The following is a 20,381-nucleotide window of genomic DNA, read 5'->3' as shown; positions in this document are numbered from 1 at the left end:
TTGAGCAAGGTCTCCTCTCTCAGCCTCAGCCCCCACCCTATCTGTCAAAATGAGGATAATAACCCTTAAACCACCAGGTTTTCTTAAAGAGCAAATGAGATAAAGTGATTTTAAGGGAAATTAGATGGTTCATGGTAGATAACAGTGCTTTTTATTCTTTTTTTTTTTTAGAAAAGTAATAACTTCCCTTTCCCACACAGTGATCCTGCAGATATAAAAACAAAACTATCTTGTCACTTTAAAAAGTTTTTAAAATATTTTCATTATTCAGAGTTGATGGTCATTATACCAAAATTAGAAAATACAGATAGGTAAAAATAAAAATTTTAAATCTCTCATAATCCTACAAATCATAGGTCACAATTATATCTTCTGTAAATTCTTCAAAGGTTTCTAAGCATATATGTAAATTGTATAAAATGGCTTATACCTAATAAGTTGTATTCTTTTTTTTTCATTTAAAAATTGGAATATCTTCAAGTCAGTAAATATATTCTATCATCCTTATTCGTTACATAATGTTCCATTTTGTGGCTGTACTATAGTTTCTTTAACCATTTCCTTATCATTAGACAGTTAAGATGTTTCTGGGGTTTTTTGTTGCTGTTTTGCTTTTGCAAACAGTTCTGATCTAATCATGAAGAAACAGCAGAGAACCCCAGGTTGGAGACTGTTCTACAAAACAACTGACCTGTAGTCTTCCAAAAATGTCTGTGTCTTAAAAAACAAAGACTGAAGAACTGTTCCAGATTAAAGGTGACTAATGAGACATGACAACTAAAAGTAATGCACAATCCTGAACTGGATACTGGTTCAGAAAAATTCTTGCTATGAAGGACATTTGGGGGACTTTTAACTAAATATAAATTTGTATTGTGTATTAGATGATATTGTGTCAATGTTAATTTTCTGATTTTGATCATTGTAGTTATATAAGAGAATATCCTTATTCTTAGAAAAAACATACCGAAGTGTTTAGGTGTAGAAGGTGTTAGGTCTACATTTTAACTGGTTCAGAAAAAAGAGTGTATGTGCGTATAAAAAGAGATAAAATGGGCAAAATGTTGCAAGTTGGTAAATTTTAGTGAAGGAATACAGGAGTTCTTTATACTGTTCTTGGAATGTTACTATAATTTTGAACTTATCATTGTTTTTTAAAAAGTTAAACACACCAGGAGAAACAGCAGCTCTTAACTAAGGGAGCTTGAAGAAGGTCTAAATTCAGTGACCTGGAGATAAGTCTTAGGGAGTCATCAGGATATTTTCTAAGGCACCACATCTGAACAAAAAGAGTATAAACTATAATTGGCTTAGGTAGTCTAGAGAGAACTCTGTCCTTCCCCATTCAGGAATTAGGTGATTTGGAATCAGAGTGATTCCCAACCTTTTCCACTGAAGTACACCCCAAATAGGAAATTGAGCTTGTGAGTGGTTTTAACCATTCAGCTGTCACTGTTTTGTTTCGTTTGTATCTCATGTCCTCATCTACCTTAGCTTCTTTTTAAATTTCATTAATGTAACATTCTTTTCTTAAAGGATGCATGGGAAACAAAAGTCTGAAAAGAAAATACTGAGATGACATTCTTATACATATAGTTTTCTGCCCTTTTCTGATTATCTCAAGATAAATTTCTAAACAGAAATTTTCAAGTCAAAGTTCTGTGCACATTTTTTAAAAGTCCATTAATTCATATTGCTAAATGCCCTGTAGAAATATTCTTACCATGAACATATAATCCAGCTTCATGAATAATCAACTAATTTCCAATCTTGTTTCATATATACCCCTACCTATCGATTCTTTTCCCACACCATGATTTATTTTGAAGCAAATTCCAGACATCACATCATATCATTATATATAAAATATATATATATTTATATTTATATATATAAATTTATATATATATATATATATTATATATAATAAAACACGAAGCCTTTTAAAAAATACAATCACAATACAGGCATACCTCAGAGATTTTGAGGGTTTTGTTCCAGACAACCACAATAAAGCAAATATCCCAATCAAGTGAGTCATGAATTTTTTGGTTTCCCAGTGCATATAAAAGTTATATTTATAATGTAGTCTATTAAGTGTGTAATAGCATTGTGTCTAAAAAGACAATGTACATACCTTAATTTAAAAATGCATTATGCTAAATAAAATGCTAACCATCATCTGAGCCTTCAGCAAGTTGTAATCTTTTTGTTGGTGGAGGGTCTTGCCTTGAAGTTGATGGCCGCTGACTGATCACAGATCATAACAAATATAAATGAATTGTTTGAAATATTGCAAGAATTACCAAAATATGGCACAAAGTAAGCAAATGCTGTTAGAAAATGGAGCCGATAGATTTGGCTCAATGCAGGGTTGCCACAAACCTTCAATTTGTAAAAAAACGCAACATATGCAAAGCACAATAAAATAAAGTATGTCTGCACTATTATTGAACCCCCTTGATTTTTAACACCAATTCTCTAGTGTCTTCAAACATCCAGTGTTTAAATTTCTCCAATGGTAAGTGCTATTTAAATGTTTGCTATTCTTACTTAAATTTCTACAGATTTGGGGAGCTAGAGGGAGAAGCAAACACAAGTTCTCGAGATTTTGCTTGAAGTCGTCTTAAGGTCAAAATTTACTTTATGTAATTACTTTCCCTATATTATATGTGATACAGGCAATTCTAATAGACGGTAATTAGATGCTTATTAATCTAGTTTTATACTAATTTCATCTCCCCAAATGCATTTAGGAATATGAAGACATACAATGAAAATAATAGAGATAAAATACAATTGCTAAATAATATCACATTTGTCAGCTGGTATGCCTTTATAAGTCAACACACAAAGTTGAGTAGAAATGTTTCTCTACATGTAAGTTTTAGAATTTTACCTGGATTCAGCTAAACATTATGAAGTAGCTGCCAGTGCAAATGAATTATTAAATTTCTAACAAATGGTGGAAATTAGATGTAGTCTTAATTATATAGTAACAGTCATTATTAACATTATTTATATTCATGCTGATAATATTCCTCCAAAGTAGTTTCCTACATTAGGAAAGTGTTTCCCAAGAAAATCCCATGATACCACATTTTCACTGGTAGCTATTTCATGTAGCCTATGGACCTGGGTGTGGTAGATGCTGTTGATGCTGTGCCCAAGCCCCTTTACACCTGTGACATCTGGTTTCTTACCTTGCCTGATGGGAGCCTAGGAGACTACATTCCCCTTCTTCCTAGGTAGCCAATGATACCAGGATACAAAATCCTTGTTCGTGTCTCAAGGTAGAACTACTGCAGTTTTTTTTTTTCCCCATGTGGATCAGGCCAGGGCTAGATGTTGCCTGAAGCCATATCCTTCCTCAGCTCTCTTCCTTTCTCTATCCTGCTTCTATTCCTCCCTTAGAAGTTTTTCCTTAAGAGCACCCCCTCTACAAATCAGATCATCGAAATAACATACCAGTCAGGGAAAGTTTGCTTTTAGTTTAGAAATTTAGGTTTAGGTTGGAAGTCCACTGGTAATGAATTTCGGAGCAAATGTCTTTATCCCAATGGCACTGATACAGCCTGCTATACTGAGGGTTGAAATGGAGCAAAAAAGTAAGGGGCTTTGTCTATGCCTGTTGGAAAATAGAACATTAAAAACAATTCCTGTAAGATTCTAAGATAGCTGCAACTAAATTTCTCATCACTTTAACTCAGCCCTATTTCATTTTCCACTTTTGCGAAGTCATCTGCCTCTAGGCTAAAATTGTCCTAGAAATCCTGAGTCTTAGGTGCACTGGCACAGCCTTTCAGTTTTATGCACCTGATAGCAATATCAGCTGACACCAAGAAGCCTGCTTCTAATAGAGTCCTTCCTACAGAGGCTCTGAGACTGTTCTTTGTCATTCCTTCCAGAACAGCCACTTCTAGTCCAGAGCTGTCCTACAGAACTTTGTACAGTGATGGAAATGTTCTATGTGTGTGCTGTCTAATACAGTAGTCACTAGCCACAAGTGGCTATTGAGCATTTGAAATGTGGCTGGTAGGGCTGAGGAATCAAATTTTTTATTTTATTTCACTTTAATTCATTTAAGCTTAGATTTAAATAATTGCATGTGGTTAGTGGCTATTATATTGAACAGCACAGCTCTATCTAATAGCAGGGACGTTTAGACAAACGTGAAGGGAGAGCAGAGACCACCTGTTGGAAGACCAAATGGTTGTTTCATTTATTATAGTAACCAAAAGTGTCAGAATGGAGGAAAATGGAATACTTTATTAGAAATAGTACACAAGTGAATGGACCTACCTGTAATTATTTACTTGCTGTATGGTAACCCTGAAGTAAGAACATTGTGAACAGAAAAGGCCTTGGTAAATCTTCGAGATATTAAAATCTGTCCTGTACAGTATGTGCTATAATCATTATCAAGCAACAGAGCTATTTTAAACTCAGCAATAAAATCTTTGGGAGTCAAATTGTTAACAGTCACCTTGTTAGCCCGTACACATGAATGTAAATATGTCATTACCCTGCTTGGAAAGACATACAATTTCCTGTAGTCATACTTGACCTATACAAAATTAACCTAAAGTAACTGGAGCTTCTTGTCTTTGACTTACAACTTTCCCAGCACTGTGAGCCTGAACTATAAGACAGTTTACTGTTGAGCACATTAAAAATATATGAAGCATATTTATCATACATAATTATTTCTAACACATCCCTCCCTCACCCCTTCTGCTTATGATGTCACAGATGTCAGGTTGTGAGTCAGGAGATGAGGGAGCAAGCCTCTGGTGCTAGCTGCCATCTAGGAAAGTGCTAAAGATGGTTTGAGTGTAAGCTACCTTGTCAGTTTTATTCTGAATTTGGGACCTGATCCTAGAGAAGAGTGACATTGTTAGAAAGAGATGTCCTGTTGGCATACGGGTACCTGAGAACCCCAAGTAGCTACAGCCTTAGCTATATTAATAACAAAAGAAGCAATGCTTTCTGAAAACCTCAACAGAAGGTAACATAACCTTAGGGATTTTAGCTTCTCTAGAAGTGAGGAACTCTTACTCTTTATTTGCTGATTTTGCTGATTTTTCTACATTTGTCTGTAGTAGAAACATTCAAATGTAGCATATAAGCAGGAAAGTTGGTAGACCTTTTTTGAGTTGGATAAGGCAACACCTCTGCTTTCTTTGTAGAAAGTAATTCTTTGTTGCCTCACATTGTGAACAAATTGTACACTCAGTGCACAGTTTTTATGAGCTATTAATTCTGTCATACATAAGGTTTTCTTTTCAAAAAGGAATTTAACATACCTCAATATATACATATTTTAATATTTAAATATACAAATGTAAACGTACATAGACATACTAAATAACGATAGATGGGATTATTTAAAATTTAAACCTTAGTTTTAAAAATATCATTACTCTTAAAAAGCTTTACAAGACATTGTTGATTTTTACCATTATGATTTAAATAATATAACCTAGTGCCCAGAGCTCGTTTCTAATACCGGTCTCCAATAAAAGGAATCTGGGCTCTTTGGAAAAACGGCAGATTCCAAGGCTAGGGCAAGGAAAGTACAAGATGAGCCTAGAGTATCCTGTGGTGCCAGAAATTAAGGAAATGCACGAAGAATGATAGGCAAAATCTAAGACACAGGAGCCAACATAGAAAGACTCTTAGCCAAAACTTAGGCAATTTGAGCAACAAAGCAGTAATGCTACTAATGGTTCATTACCTATAGGATAAAATTGTAATCTCTGACTCCATGATGATGTGAATAATTTAATAAATAATGGCTAGAAGGGAAAGCTCTTCATTACAGTAACATGCCAACTAATAAATTAAGAAGGAATGATGTTAATGGAAAATCAGCATTAGACAAATGTCTCAGTAAAAGTTATTTCATCGAGAATCATCAATGGATGCTAAAATTAGTGGGTGAGAGGTTGATGAGGAACAGAATATTTACATAGTCTCGAAGTATCATTCCTCATAATCCTTATTAAATTACAAAGGGAAAAATTATTTCTTTATAGTGAAGAAACCTGGCAGACTCTGCCTTAACTAAGTAATCCAAATTAACATCAATAATGAGACTAATCAATAGCATGTGCCTCCTTTGAAGCCCTGTGAAGGACACACCATCACTTACTGTTGTATTTCTGATCCTAAATGGAACGCTTAAAATTTAATGATGTCATAATCTCAGTCAACCCCAAATTCAGGGAAATTCTACAGAATAACTGGCTAGTGCCCTTCAAAAATGTCAAAGTCACGACAGACAAAGACTAAAGAACTTCCAAAATGAAGGAGATGTAAGGAAATGCAACATATACTCCTTGATCGGATCCTGATCCAGGAAAAGAACATTAATGAGACATTTGGTGAAATTTAAATAAGGGTTCCAGATTAGTTAATACCGTTACATCAGTGTTAATTTCTTGATTGCTATCATCATACCAGGTGTGGTTATATTGAATTTTAACACTGGGAAAAGGTATTCTGAAAAGTACTAGAAAGCAAGAAGAAATAGGGAAGTAGGAGAATCAGGAGGGTGGTGTCTCGGAAGTCAAAGAAATAGATTAAAGAACAAAGTGATAAATAGTACCAGATGCAATAGAAAGGACAGTAATGTAAGGCCCCAAATCATGTCTATTGGATTTGGCAAGATAGCAGTCAATGGTGTTCTTTGTCAAAGATGTTTCGGTACAATAGTGGGTGCAGAAGACAGACTGAAATGAGTTTGTTGAGGAGGAAATGAGAGTGACACAATGGATAGAGGAAGTATGGAGGGACTCCTCACCTCTAGGCCCGGAGGAAAGAGGGGAAGATGCAGTATAGATGTGAATAGAAAGAAAATGATGTGATTTATGCCTGATTCCTTCCACCTCTTCATAAGTTAGTGAGTCTATCTTTCTAGAGTGAGGATGATAAGTATTAATGAGGACAAATGTTCAAAATGTTAACTGAGGGAAATAAGACGGAAAATTGACCAAGGACTTGTAAAGAATTGTAGAGGTGTTTTTAGGGCCCCGTTGAGGTTTGAGACCATGAGTTTACAGAGGAACCAATCTCCATAGCAGTGGGACTTTTCTCTAGCAGCACTCTGCAGCCTAGTAGGGATAAGACAAAACAAGCCATGGGCATGAACCAGACTGTGGCTTTGCCATCTTGGCAGAGCAGGATTAGAAGAGTACAAAGGACGTCCGGCAGCTGGTGAGAGCGTGGTTCTGGTAGGATCCAAACTGAACTGGGAAATAAGGGAAATAAGAGAAGCCAGGAGCAGGGTGATATAGACTGGAGATTTAGAGGTCTCCCATGAGTCTGAAGCACAATTAGGCTAGGCAGGGTTTGGTCAAAGAGAACTGGAGAGGAAGACAATTGTGGCCAGAGATTAGGATACTGCATTTTAAGAGCAGCCATCAGCAGCATTGAAAACATTCCCCACCCCAGCCCTATAGCATTGTAAGGGAACTATACATTCCAGTTGGCCCAGGACAGTCCCAATTTATGCCTGTTATCCCAGCATCCTCTCCAGTATAGCATTTGTCCCAGATTTTTCATTCTCCCATGAAGCATAAGTATTAACAGTTGAACCGAAATAAACCAGGATGGATCTGTTAAACCACCACTTAAAAAAAAAAAATATTTCGTATTAGTTTTAGGTATATAGTACATTGGTTAGACATATAGTTTATGAAGTGATCCCCCTGATTACTCTAGCACCCACCTGGCACTACACACAGCCATTACAATAATATTGACTATATTCCCTATGCTGTACTCTCCGTTCCCATGACTATTTTGTAACTACTAATTTGTACTTCTTCATTCCTTCACCTTTTCACCCAGCCTCCCAATTCCCCTCCCCTCTGGCTATCACCAGATTGTCCTCTGTATCTGTAAACCACCACTCTTTAATCCCGGTTTCTGCCTTGGTCACATCTACTAGTTTGTGAGATGCATATACAGAAAACCAAGTTCTCACTTTAGCACAGAGTTAAACCTAACCAACAACCATTGATAACCCTTCTCCCTTTTCCTAATCTTTTCCACTACTATGTAACTAACACATCCCTCTCAAGGACAGCATGCTGGGCGTTCACCGATAAAGCAAGAATACTCAGAAGCTAGGAATTAGAGACTACTGACTCATTCTTGTCCAGGGCGGGGGGAGGGGAAGACTATTCATCATCCTGTTTCTTGCTGGACACTGGATATGCTAGCAGGGTATGCCTATGCCAAAGCTTGCAAGATACATGAAGGTGCCAGGCCATCCGTCACTATGCCAGTGGATGTAGGAAACTACGTAAATTTACATGTACATAAAATATATTCAGGAAATAGAGGCTGAGGAGTCCTGCCATAGAACACACAGCAAGTAGTCTGAATGCTCTTGGTACAGTGGTTATGCCATTCATTATATGGTGCAAATCTACAATCCTTTATTTTTTTAATTTGCAATCCATCCTTTCAGCATGTGAATTCAAAAATTAAAGTGCAAAATTAATGAAAAAAATAAATGCCGAATTTGTCACTCAAGAAAATTGGTCATGAATGTGTAACGTGAACGAAACATTTGATGACATTTATTATCCACACACGTGAGGACATCGATATCACTGACCACACAAAAACCAGAAGACATGAATCTGCGGAGACAGCATCAGCATCTACCTCAAAGATTTGTATTTATTTTACGAAGATTGTACCCAAAGATGATAATTTAACAAGGTGCAGCTGCAAAGAGGGTATATATACATTGCTCTGAGGGACTTTTCTTGCTCATTTTTGATTTCAAGTTTCTTTGTACACAAGTGAAGCGATAGCTTTTAATAAGTAGCTATATTAGCAGAAGTTCACAAACACTGTTCAATGATGCCAGTTTTATATTGATGTCATTAGATGCTTAAAATAGAAAATCATTTGTATTAGTCAGGGTTCTTCTGAGAAACAGAACTAACATTGTGGGTGGGGCGGAGAGAGAGAGAAATTTATTTTAAGGAATTGGCTCATGCAATTGTGGAGGCTTAGCGAGTCCAAAATTTGATGGGGTAGGCTGGCTGGCTGGCTGGCTGGAGACTCTGGGAGAGTTGCAGTTCCAGTCCAAAGGCAATCTGCTGGCAGAATTCCTTTAGAATGCCTTCTTGCTCCAGGGGAGGTTGGCGTTTGTTCTACTCAAGCCTTCAAATGATTGGATGAGGCTCACCCAGATTAGGCAGGTGATCTGCTTTACTCAAGGTCTACTGATATAAATGTTAATCTCCAAAAAAACACCTTCAGAGAAACAATCTGAATGATGTTTGATCAAATATCTGGGCACTGTGGCCCAACCAAGCTGACATAAAATTAACCATCACATTAGTTACTTCCAATACTGGTTCAACTTTTAATCCACTTCATGGAATCAATGTAAAGGTTATGGAAATTTATTCTGATGAAAGTGAAACATCTGACTTTATTGAGAAAGCTACTATAAATTCAATTCAGCATTTAGGATAAGTGTTTTTTGCAGTGATAATATTTTCTATACAAATACAAGTTTTGGTGGAGCACAGCACCAGGGTAAAAACAAGGTTCTTATAAATGAATAAACACGTGGAGAAGAAATATACTCAGAATTGATTGTGGTGCACAAATAAGTCCTTTTGCGTCCAAACAAGTAAACTACAAAATTGTTTCTGGAAAGACAGGAATGAGAAGGGAATTTTGGGTCGTACTCTTGCTTTCCTTATTTCTTCCTAAATGCAGTAAAGAACAATGGCATACCTATCATATTTGACACCCAGAGTAGATTATTTTTTAACAAAAAATGTCCAAATTAAATGACAAAATTATTTTGTCTAAATGACAAATTTTTTCTGTAACATTTAGTAATAAACTATTTTATTTATTTCATCTTTAACTTTAAAACAAAGCTTTAAAATAATACATTTCCATTTTAAATATATTTAGTAAAATATTTCATATACGAACCAGATTTTCACTTACCAAACAGAATTACTATGCCTTGCAGGTTGCACTCCTTTTGTTGTTTTAAATTTTAAATACAAATAAAAGCTCCAAGTTGTCACACAGAATGACAAGATTGAAATAATAGCACTGATTCTTTGTCTTTACAATTACTGAGCTATTACTGTTTATTTCAAATCTCTGTTAAAATACAGAAGTGTGTGGTACCACAGGGGTTGGAAAAAGAAACTTCAAGCCAGAAGGAAGCTGGAAGGGTTCTGAAGTGTTGGGTACCTAATTTAGAAACAAATATGGGTTGCTGAGTTTGCATGTATCACAGGCCGAATGTATAACTGGAAGTTCTCTGAATTAATTTCCCAGTGGAACACATGCGTGTTCAAAGAATAAGTCATAAAAATATGCCGATATGAACTTCAAAGTCTCTACCCAAATAGAAATGCATTCATATATTCATCAAAAGATATGTAAAACGTGTTCATAGCAGCACTATTTGTAATAACCCAAACCTGGAAACTGCCCACATGTCCATCAACAGGAGGATGGATAAGAGCTCTTAGAGTCCAGAAGGCTAAATAGTGTGAAGAATTGTTTAAGTCAAATTATGGAACACATAACATTGGTATTATCATTTATAGAAACAAGCACTGTGCTAGGCACTTTTGCATTATTTTGTTTAACCTCATCTGTGGTGGAGATATTATCCTCATTTGACATGTGAGGAAACTGAGGCACACAGATGTCAAGGATCCTGCCCAAGGCCATAACACCAGTTAGTGGTGAATCCGGAATCTGAACTCAGATCTCAGCCTAAAGCCCACATGTACCTCTTCCATTATAGTCTGTTGCCTCTCCACGATAGATAGGGAAGGCAGAGAAATTAAGGAAGTATGGAGTTCACACATTCATACATGCTAAAATTGGTTACTACTATTTATTGAGCACCTAATATGTGGCAAAGTACTATGCCAGGTGCTTTACATAAAATTTTTACCATTCTCATACTAACCCTTCACAGCAAGAATTATTATTCTCATTTTTTAGAAGAAACTGAGGTTCAGAGAAGTTTGATGACTTGCTCAATTTCACAAATCTTCTACCATCCCATATTCCTCAATGGCTTTCATGGAGACCACCAGCTATGTGCTAGGCACTGTGGTAGGTGCTGGAGCTATACAGATGAGTACATTAGCAATGGAACAACTGTTATTTGCTTACCTGACCTATTTGAGAGTAGGAGATTTTTTTCTGGTTCCATGTAGGGAATTTGGGAGGCAAAAATAAAGATCAGTAATAGTGATTTACTGATTGTGCACTGTCCTAATGTTGTATCATATAAATTGTTTTTAAAAAGTGCTGTACCATATATATTGTAAACAACAAGCCAAAATGGAGTCACTTTTGCTAAGCCACACCATCAAACCAAAACTGAATAATTAACCCAATTGCGGTTTCAGCCTCTACCAAGAATGAAACTTTAAACCAATCAGTCTGGAAATTCCTGATCACTAGGGAGGTAAACTGCCCGATTAGACCCACTGCCTTCCTCTAAGTGACGGTGACGTTACCTGAAATAATCCACTCCTAACTTCGTAGCCTCACCCTCTTTCAGCCTATAAAATCCTTCCATTTTACACAACTCATTGGAGTGCCCTTCTAGTTGCTAGTAGGATCAGTCCCAATTCATGAATTGCATAATAAAGCCAATTAGATCTTCAAATGTGCTCAGTTGAATTTTGTTCAACAATATATACATATGCACACACATATACATATATTATGTCCTTTAATCCTAACCAGGATCCCATTAATACCTTCATTTTACTGAGACGAAAATAGAGGCTTAGAAAGTCTGCATAAAGTTACAGAGCAGTTTAGAGTTCCCCTCCGATTTGTACTCTGGTCTGGTGGACTCTAGGGCTCTAGGTTTCAACTCTGCCAACCAGTTAAAGATTTTTGTTAGAATTGGGCCACATGTCAGGAAAATGGAAGCCGCAGTGCAGTCCACGGTCTTGGGAAGGGGACGCCGGCGAGTAGATCTACGTGGGGACTGGACCCTAAAGAGCTGGCACCCAGTTTAGGGCCACTAGGAAGAAACGCAGGCAGCGGTAGGTTTGGGATTTGGGAGCCCTCCCGATGAGAAACTGAGGGAAAGAAGTTGCACGGGAGTCTTCTTAGCTTCTTCCGCAAGAAAATTCCCACGGCCGCCTCGTGAACGTGGAAACTCTGGCGGAGGCCCCCAACCGTGTAGGCGGAGCCTCAGGGCGGGGCGGGGCGCCGGGGGGCGGAGCCTGTTTCTCAGCTCCGAGCACCGGCGTTTACCGTGAAGAGAGCGCACCACGAACCTCCAGGCTTTCCCGCGCGGCGCCACCTCCTGCCGCGCCTCGGCCTCGCGCCGGCTTCTTCCTCTTCAGACTGCCCTCAGCCCTCGTGCCTGCCAGTTCCGTTATGGCGACTCGCAGCCCCAGCGTCGTGGTGAGCAACTTGGCCCGGGGCGACAGCGGCCGGCCCGCGAGGCACGGCACCCGCAATGCGGGCTCGGGCCAGGCGTGGCCCGGGAAATCGCCAGGGCTGGTGGCGGCCACAGTTCCCGGGGTTCGGCTTTACGTCACATCAGGGCGGCGGGGGGACGGAATGGCGAGGCGGGAGTGGGTGCCTCTTCTGGAGAACCCTGGGAAAGCGTGTGAGAGGAACGGGGAGAAATGGCGTGTTGGTCGACTTGTGTGCCGCTTGCGAGCGCACTGTGGGGAGCGGCCGTGGGCCAATTTGGGAATGATCTGGCGAGGTGAGGGAGAGGCCCTTCTCGGTACATTTTGGGGATGGTGGTAGGGCCTCTGGGCACCTCTGTAGAAGGTCCGGGCACGGAAACGACAAAGGAGGGCACGTGGGGACTGGCATTTTCATCTAGCTCTACAAATATGATGAATATTTGTTCCTCATTGACTCCGCAACGCAGCCGTGGTAGCGGTAATCATACCTATCTTTTTACATGCGAAAGAAATACCAAAATGAGATTAGCTGATTTTTCTGGCCCCAAAATAGCAGGCCTCGAATTTAGATGCGCTTGAATCCACATCTCTTGCTGTTTGATGCTGCAGGGGACAAAAAATGCGAATCTGATCCTTACCTTCAAGGACATTCATACTCTAACCAGCCTCTCATATCCTGTCTGCAACCTCATTGGTCCTTTTTGGTTGTGGAACAAGCTAAGTTGCTCTCCCTTCCTCCTCACCTTTCTGATCATGCTTGCTGAAGTAGCCAACTCCCTCCCAACAGTTAAATGCCTTAGCCTGAAACATTGCCGTCATTATTATTATTTTAGCAGTTACCTTATTACCTGTTGATTGTCTACTACTAAAATATAAACTTTATAAGGGCAGGGATCACCACTGTAACCCCACCTCATAGTAGTTTCTGGCATGTAAAGAAATTCACAATAATGGTTTGTTGAACGAATAAATAATTAACCACATGAGCTCCCCAAAAGAAAGGATTCTATTTATTAGGCATTGTGACTTAAAGAGCAGTGTTCTAAATAGAGTCTGGCCTGGAATCCTGTGGTGTGGCCTCGGGCAACTTCACTTTTCTGGGCTTAAGTGTTACAGGGAGGGAGGATAAATACTTTTTCTTCTATCTTTCTGAGTTCTTCTGGCTGGACTAATTAAAGTAACATGAAACAGATTTACAGGAGAAAATGACCAAATTTATTATGTATGTACTTAAGGGGTTTCCATAAGAATAGGAATATGAGGACAGGCAGTTGTGGCTTGTGTGTCATCTTGAGCTAAGGAGAAAGAGGAGTTGTGGTTTGGGACTTAAGAGGGTAGGAAGGCAAATCACAGGGAGATGGAAAAGCAAATGTTTTGGTAGATAAACATTTGCTGGGCCGTCTTTAACAGTGGGACACAGCACTGATCAAAGGGGCCTTGACAGCTTCCTCCCTATCACACTTAGTTCATATTAAACTATAGTTATCTATGATGCTAGCTCTTTTCCTGGAACAGGTCCTCTATCTAAATTGTCTTAGACAGTTGGGGGATGGTCAAAGGTTTTTCGTTTCTTGGAAATAACCGGCTTAAAATAATACCCTAAAAGGCATATTCTGAGTCTTTCGTTTCTTGAAAATAACCAGCTTAAAATAATACCCTAAAAGGCATATTCTGAGTCTTTCGTTTCTTGAAAATAACCAGCTTAAAATAATACCCTAAAAGGCATATTTTGGAGTGGCAAACTCTGCTTCACCTGGATGTCCTTAGGTATCAATGAAGTGCTAGCTACCTCATGGTTTTATTGAAAGGGTTATAAGATGGTTTATGTGGATAAACAACCTTTGTGTGGTCCCTGACTAAGAATAGTAATAAGAACTATCATTGCGTCTACCTACATAGTCCTATTTAGTTCTCAAAACAACCCTTTAACAATAGTATGATTATTACCATTGTACAGTGGAGGAGTCTTTCAAGCATCAGAGAGGTTAAATAATTTAACCTCAACATAGCATACCCACATCACACAGTTATTAGGAGCTCATACTCAAACTCAGGTCTCTCAAGAACCCATGCATTTAACTGTTATGCTAGTAATAGGTACTCCAAAAATGGTAGGGGCTGTTGTTTTTATTCAGATGCTGAGGAAGTTAGATGCTTTTAGCTAGCGGGTATGATGCCTGCCCTAGCATAGGGTGAATTATTGCTAGAGATGGCTGGTGTTAGTTTTGTGTTTTTGGTTTGCAAACTCCTGTTCCTTTTTTTATTTCCTTCCCCAAAATTGCATGTTAGCAATAACAAACTCTTGAACAGTGCTTACTATGTGCTGGTTTCTGTTCTAACTTTACATATATTAACTGGTTTGATATTTTTTTTAAAATCGTAGGGTTCAGAGAGGTTCATAAGTAACTTGCCCAAGATCACCAGGCAGTGTTAGGATTTGAAATTAAGTTACCTGGCCCCAGAGTCTGCTCTTAACATCTCCACTTTTAAGTTAGTGGTGACAACAGTTGATAATTATTGAGTACTTACTATGTCTTAGACATCGAGGTAAATATTTTGTAGACTAATTGTCCCAAAGTTACATAATAGGTACACCGTGAGGTAGATAAACACTGGTATGACCTCGGAGGTACAGATTGGTGAAGTAACTTGCCCAATATCACTTAGATGAAATTGGCCCCCAGGTAGGCCTGTTATAGCCCATGCTGCTTGTAGCTGTCATTGAACTACCAGGGTAAAACTTGGACACACTTGAACTAAGAACACGCTTCTGGATTTTTGCAAATGAATGTGAAACATCAGATATACATTATTTGGATTTACTATCTTCTAAATTTCAGAATGGTAGTGCTAGAAATGTAATCCTGTACTAACTGGACTTAAATCTTACCCTGCCAATAATTTTCACAGAATTGATAAAATAGTACATTTTTTTTTTGTCCACAACTCTATGATTTTCATCACCAGAGTTCATGCTGACATTAGTCACTGTAGACCAAAATTATTTTTTGTGACCACCAAAAAGTGGTTTGGGGGTTTTATTCTGCAAATTGAGTAATGCGATACATACTATAGATCCGTCTTAATTGTTTTCCACTGTTTGTGTCTGGGTATTGACAGCAGTACCAACAACATCAGTAGATAAGAGGGGTCTTAGAGTTTTCTGTAGTTCATTAGGCAGTAATTGGGCCATGTCATTTTCCCCCATGCAAAGAGATGCTAAAGATGAACTCATGTACTCTTCTTCCTTTCTGTAATTTTGTGTGGATTCAGTAAGATTTATAGGCTCTGGAATTATCGATCACCATTGTTAATGTCAATATTTTCCTGCCAGTAGAGACCAGATTACTAACATTTTGAATAATTTGCTACTAATAAGAATTCAGATACTTCAGATTGCTATGGAACTACTGTCTTCAACATTGATGGGCATATTTTTGTTGTTGTTCAGAATGAGCATGCCTGTTAGTCTACTGTGCACACTAATAAAAAGAAAGATCATAGTGTTGGATAAATTCATGTTCTTGCACATATAGTAGTTATGGGCCCACTTTTACCTAGTAACAGCTAATAATTATCCCTGGGTTAAACAGTCAAGAATGCTGATTTTAATTTTTATAATCCTTACATTGTTGTAAACCTTTTAATTCTTTAACCCTTAGAAGGAAGGGCAAGCAAGCTATATATGTCATTTATTTGTAAGACTGATATAACTTTGGAAGATGGACATACTACTAGCTTAAATTATTTTGACATTTAGGGATATGTATATCAGTAATTCATAATTTTGGTTTTATGCTACCCTAACTTATGACAGATTATTCTAAGGGGATGGCATATTTGCTTTTGGTATTTTTTGAGAATTTTAAAGTATCTGAATATAAAAGGTAAAGGTATGCCACCTAGCAATTTCTGCCCATTCTAGCAGCTTGAGATTGTTGGTTACTAGGAGGAATAAAATAAAATGTGTTCTATCTATTATTATACATCTTTTAATTCACATAGCTCATTTTAAGACTCACTTCCTCACTTCCATGTAGTCTTGTTTGGACCCACAAACGTCATTTTTTGACCACAGAGATTTAAGCAATCCTGGTCACAGGTGATGAATTGATGTTGCAAGTATTGTCTTAACTCGAGTTAAATTCCTTAATTTTAGATAATATATCTTTGTAATTAGAAATTTTATGTATAAACCACATTTTCACATGCGAGAACCATTGTTGACTTTGTCTAGACAAAAGGTAGATATTAATGTTATATTTTTCACTGATCTTTTATGTTAGTAAAAGTGCCTGTATGGATTTTTATCATTAACAAGTATATTACAGGTAGGTTAGAATTCGAGAACTGTGTTTTAAAGCTCTGAGGAGATGCAGTCACATTTCTGAACTGTCTGGGTAAGTAGTAAGTAACTCAGAGCTATTAATAACCCATCCTTTGATTTCCAGTTCAGCCATAAATGGCCTTAATGGGAAAGATGGATCTAGAGAGAAACCATACTTTCTTTTGTTACCACTTCTGGCACCTCCAGAGCTCTCTCCCCAAATATTTTAGGGTTGGGCCCTCCCCAGAGCCATCCAGGACCTTCTTTGTGATCTTCTCTAGCCGTTTTATGTTAAGTTCTTGTTACAAACTAAATATTTGCTCCCCACAAAATATCTTGAATCTCTAACACCTCCCCCACCGGCACACACACACAATGTGATGATATTTTGGAGATGGGGCCTTTGGGAGGTAATTAGGATTAGATAAGGTCATGAGGTTTGGGCCCTTGTCTTAAGAGAGAGCTCCATCCCCCATCCCCACCCTCCACTCAGCTAGGAGAAGGTAGCCCTGAAGATAGAAGGTATACACTTAAAAGCAAGCAAAGAGATTTCAGAATGAAATCTACTTTGCTGGCACCTTGATCTTGGACTTCCTAGCCTCTGGAACTGTGAGAAATAAATTACTGTTGTTTGAGCTACCCAGTCTATGGTATTTCGTTATGGCAGCCCAAGTAGAGTAATACAGTTCTTTTAAAAGGTGTCAGTAATAACCACATTTGTAACACTAAGTCACAAATAATAAACCAGATGTGACTTATATTCATATAGAAAGTTGGATATTGCTAGGCAACTTAGAAGGCTGTGCTAATTCAGTATCAGAGACGTGCCAGTCTACTTTCCTCAATTTACAGCCTAAGCAACAGAATGTAATGACCACTTTAAGCTTGGTACTGTTTTAGGTGGGAGTCACTGGTGCTGGGTGACCTTGGGTTTCAGGTTTTTCTTTAGTGTATATGTAACCGCTTCTGATAATCAAAAGTTTGTGGAATTGTCAAATTAGATTTGGATACAAATTATATGCTTTATTGTGCTGTATAGTTCTATGTATGAATGTATGCATGTATGTGTCCTTTCCACTACATTGCAAGCTCTTTGAGGACTGTAAATTTACAATCATCTTTGTATCCCCTTACAAATTATTATACAGTGCTTTAATCAAGGTAGATGCCGAAAGCATTTTGATGTAATTGAATATATCGCAGTCCCTATGAAAGCAGCCACTGATTGTTAACTAATCCATATCAGATATAGTTAATTAATGTCAGATATTTACCAATATTAGATGAGACAAATAAAGGCTAATAAAATTAAAGACCACCAAATATACTTCTGTCTAGCTTTTGTAGAGATTGAGGTTATTGGACTTGTTAATATGAAGCTTTTGGTGTTTGGGATGATTGAAACAAGTTCCTGTTTATTGGCTTGTGAATTATTTTGTTATTTCTTCTCTTTGGTCCAGATGCAAAAGAGGCTCTGTGTGAGTTTGAGTGCCCTCTTAAACTCCCATAATACTTTACTTGTATCTTTTTTTCTTTGCAGTTTAACACTCTGTCTTATGGTTATTCATGTACATGTCATGTCTTTTACTCCACTGTGACCTCTTTGAAGGTAGCTATGTTAATGTTTACCTAATCCTCCCTAGTGTATACACCATAGTACTCAAATATTTGAGTATTAGTAATAAAAATGCAGATTCTGAATAAGGTCCTCACTCTTTTAAAATTAGTATTCTAACTTTGATCATTAACTATGAATTTAAAAGATTTGGATTTTTCATAAAATGTAAAATTGGAAAAGTTGATGTAGACGCCTTGTCATCATTTAAATAAGTTGATCCTTATTAAACTTTATATTTGAAACATCCACAAGTAGACATAATAGTATAATGAACCCTCATGTACCCATTGCCCAGTTCAGACAACTCTCTGTCCATGGCCAATTATGTTTCTTAAATTAGGACCTCCATAAATATATCCCATTTATTTATAGTGAATTATAACAAAGTTGTGAATTCATGCCTAAAGTGCTTCGAGTAATGCAAATTTTATGAATTCTTATTTTTACCTTTTGGGAAGAGTTATAGTAACGTATTTTTTATGTTTGACATAATAAACCAACCCTTTGGCATTGAATGTGATATATGAATCTAATAGTATTGATTGAAAATAAAAAAATTGAATTGGAAATTAATTGGGTGTGTTGACAGAGGTAGAATTCCTATTTTGAGGTACATCACTTCTGATCTGTCTGTATAAGACTGATATCTGGGGTGGACTCTGGGCAGAATTCACATTGGATTTGATTGAGAGAAACAAGACTGGAAGTTCTTAGGCCATCTTCAAAACCTGTAGCCAGGCACTGACCTATTTTCACAGAAGCAGTTTTTACAAGTGTTGCATATTTTAGAGTCCTGGGTGGGTCCTGGTGTGTGTTTGTGGCAGAAGCAGTGAGTAACTGGGAGGAAGAGGTAAGTAGGTTTCAGGGAGGCCATTTGGGAGCTCTGGCTCTTCCTGATTTTACAGCACTATGAATTGGTGCATTTTCATTCACATCAAGTAGTAGCAGATATATTCTGACGAGTCTGACATGAGTGTTTATTCTCTCATCTTAATAGAATATAGCAAGGTCTTTCTTCTTTTCCCAAAACTTAAACTAAATTTCAGTTTATAAAGTTTATAAAAGATGTACTTGCTTGGTATAAAGTACTCTTGAAATGCTCTTGTAGGTGACAGAAATGCTGCATTTCCACTATTTTTGTAGTAAACGTTCTGAAATAAGCATGATGTGAATGTTTAGCAGATACATTAGCATTTGGTCTTAGAGGATCTGGCATAATCTCCACTCCCCATAGAATTTTTTTCTGCTTATGAAAGTAATAAAGGTTTGTTTAAAAATAAAATCAATATTGACTTCTGACTGCCCTCAGACCAACTGCCAAGCGAGCACCTGTGCTCTGCTGCCGGCCCATACCCATGGGCATGTCCTGGTTTATCTACTTGAATCCCCGCCAGCCTCCTGGCCGTGTGTGCTGACTAAGGTGGTGTGCAGGTACTACCAGCCTGACACGACAGTACCTAAAATTCCCCAAAGTCTGGAGAACTCAAAACAGCTTTAGAGACTAAAGAGAGACAACATCAACCTCAAATTTCTCAGAATATAATTTCATAATTTCTGTGAATAATATTATAAATCTTAAATATATATTTTTTTAAAAAAATTATTGAAAGCCAAGCTTCTTGTCCTTAAGCACTGACTGAAAGAGGAGGTGCTCAGTAGATATTAACAGATGCACTGAGATTTAATTATCATTTAACAATATTTCTTGAAAACTGCCAAAGCTCCTGTCATCAGCTTCTTGAATGTGATTTGGAAGATATTTAGTCTTGAATATCATGTGAGGTAGAATATTATAGTTCTGGTTTATTTTTTTGAATAAGCTTTAAATATAATGGTAAGTGGGAATTATAAATCAACTATAGTAAAAAAAAAAGTGAGATCGACAGTGAAAAATACCAAGTCAATATTAAACTGTGGAAAGTGGCAAGTCCCCACTTCTTATAGTTGACCATTGTTTGGTATATTCTTCCATACC

The 20,381-nt window shown here is 37.6% G+C and overlaps 1 protein-coding gene across 1 annotated transcript in view; it reads left to right on the top strand.

Annotated features, from left to right (window-relative positions):
* The first annotated feature begins 12,269 nt into the window (after positions 1-12,269).
* The window catches only part of HPRT1 (hypoxanthine phosphoribosyltransferase 1), a 34,692-nt gene continuing 26,580 nt past the window's right edge, over positions 12,270-20,381 (top strand). Inside the window, exon 1 of the mRNA XM_039875197.1 lies at positions 12,270-12,447. Coding sequence (XP_039731131.1) covers positions 12,421-12,447 — 27 coding nt within the window. The 5' untranslated portion in view covers positions 12,270-12,420. The remainder of the gene's footprint in view (positions 12,448-20,381) is intronic.

Source organism: Pteropus medius, unplaced genomic scaffold, assembly GCF_902729225.1.
Source record: "Pteropus medius unplaced genomic scaffold, Ma_sr-lr_union100, whole genome shotgun sequence".
Taxonomy (NCBI): domain Eukaryota; kingdom Metazoa; phylum Chordata; class Mammalia; order Chiroptera; family Pteropodidae; genus Pteropus; species Pteropus medius.
This window is presented reverse-complemented; position numbering and strand designations above follow the sequence as displayed.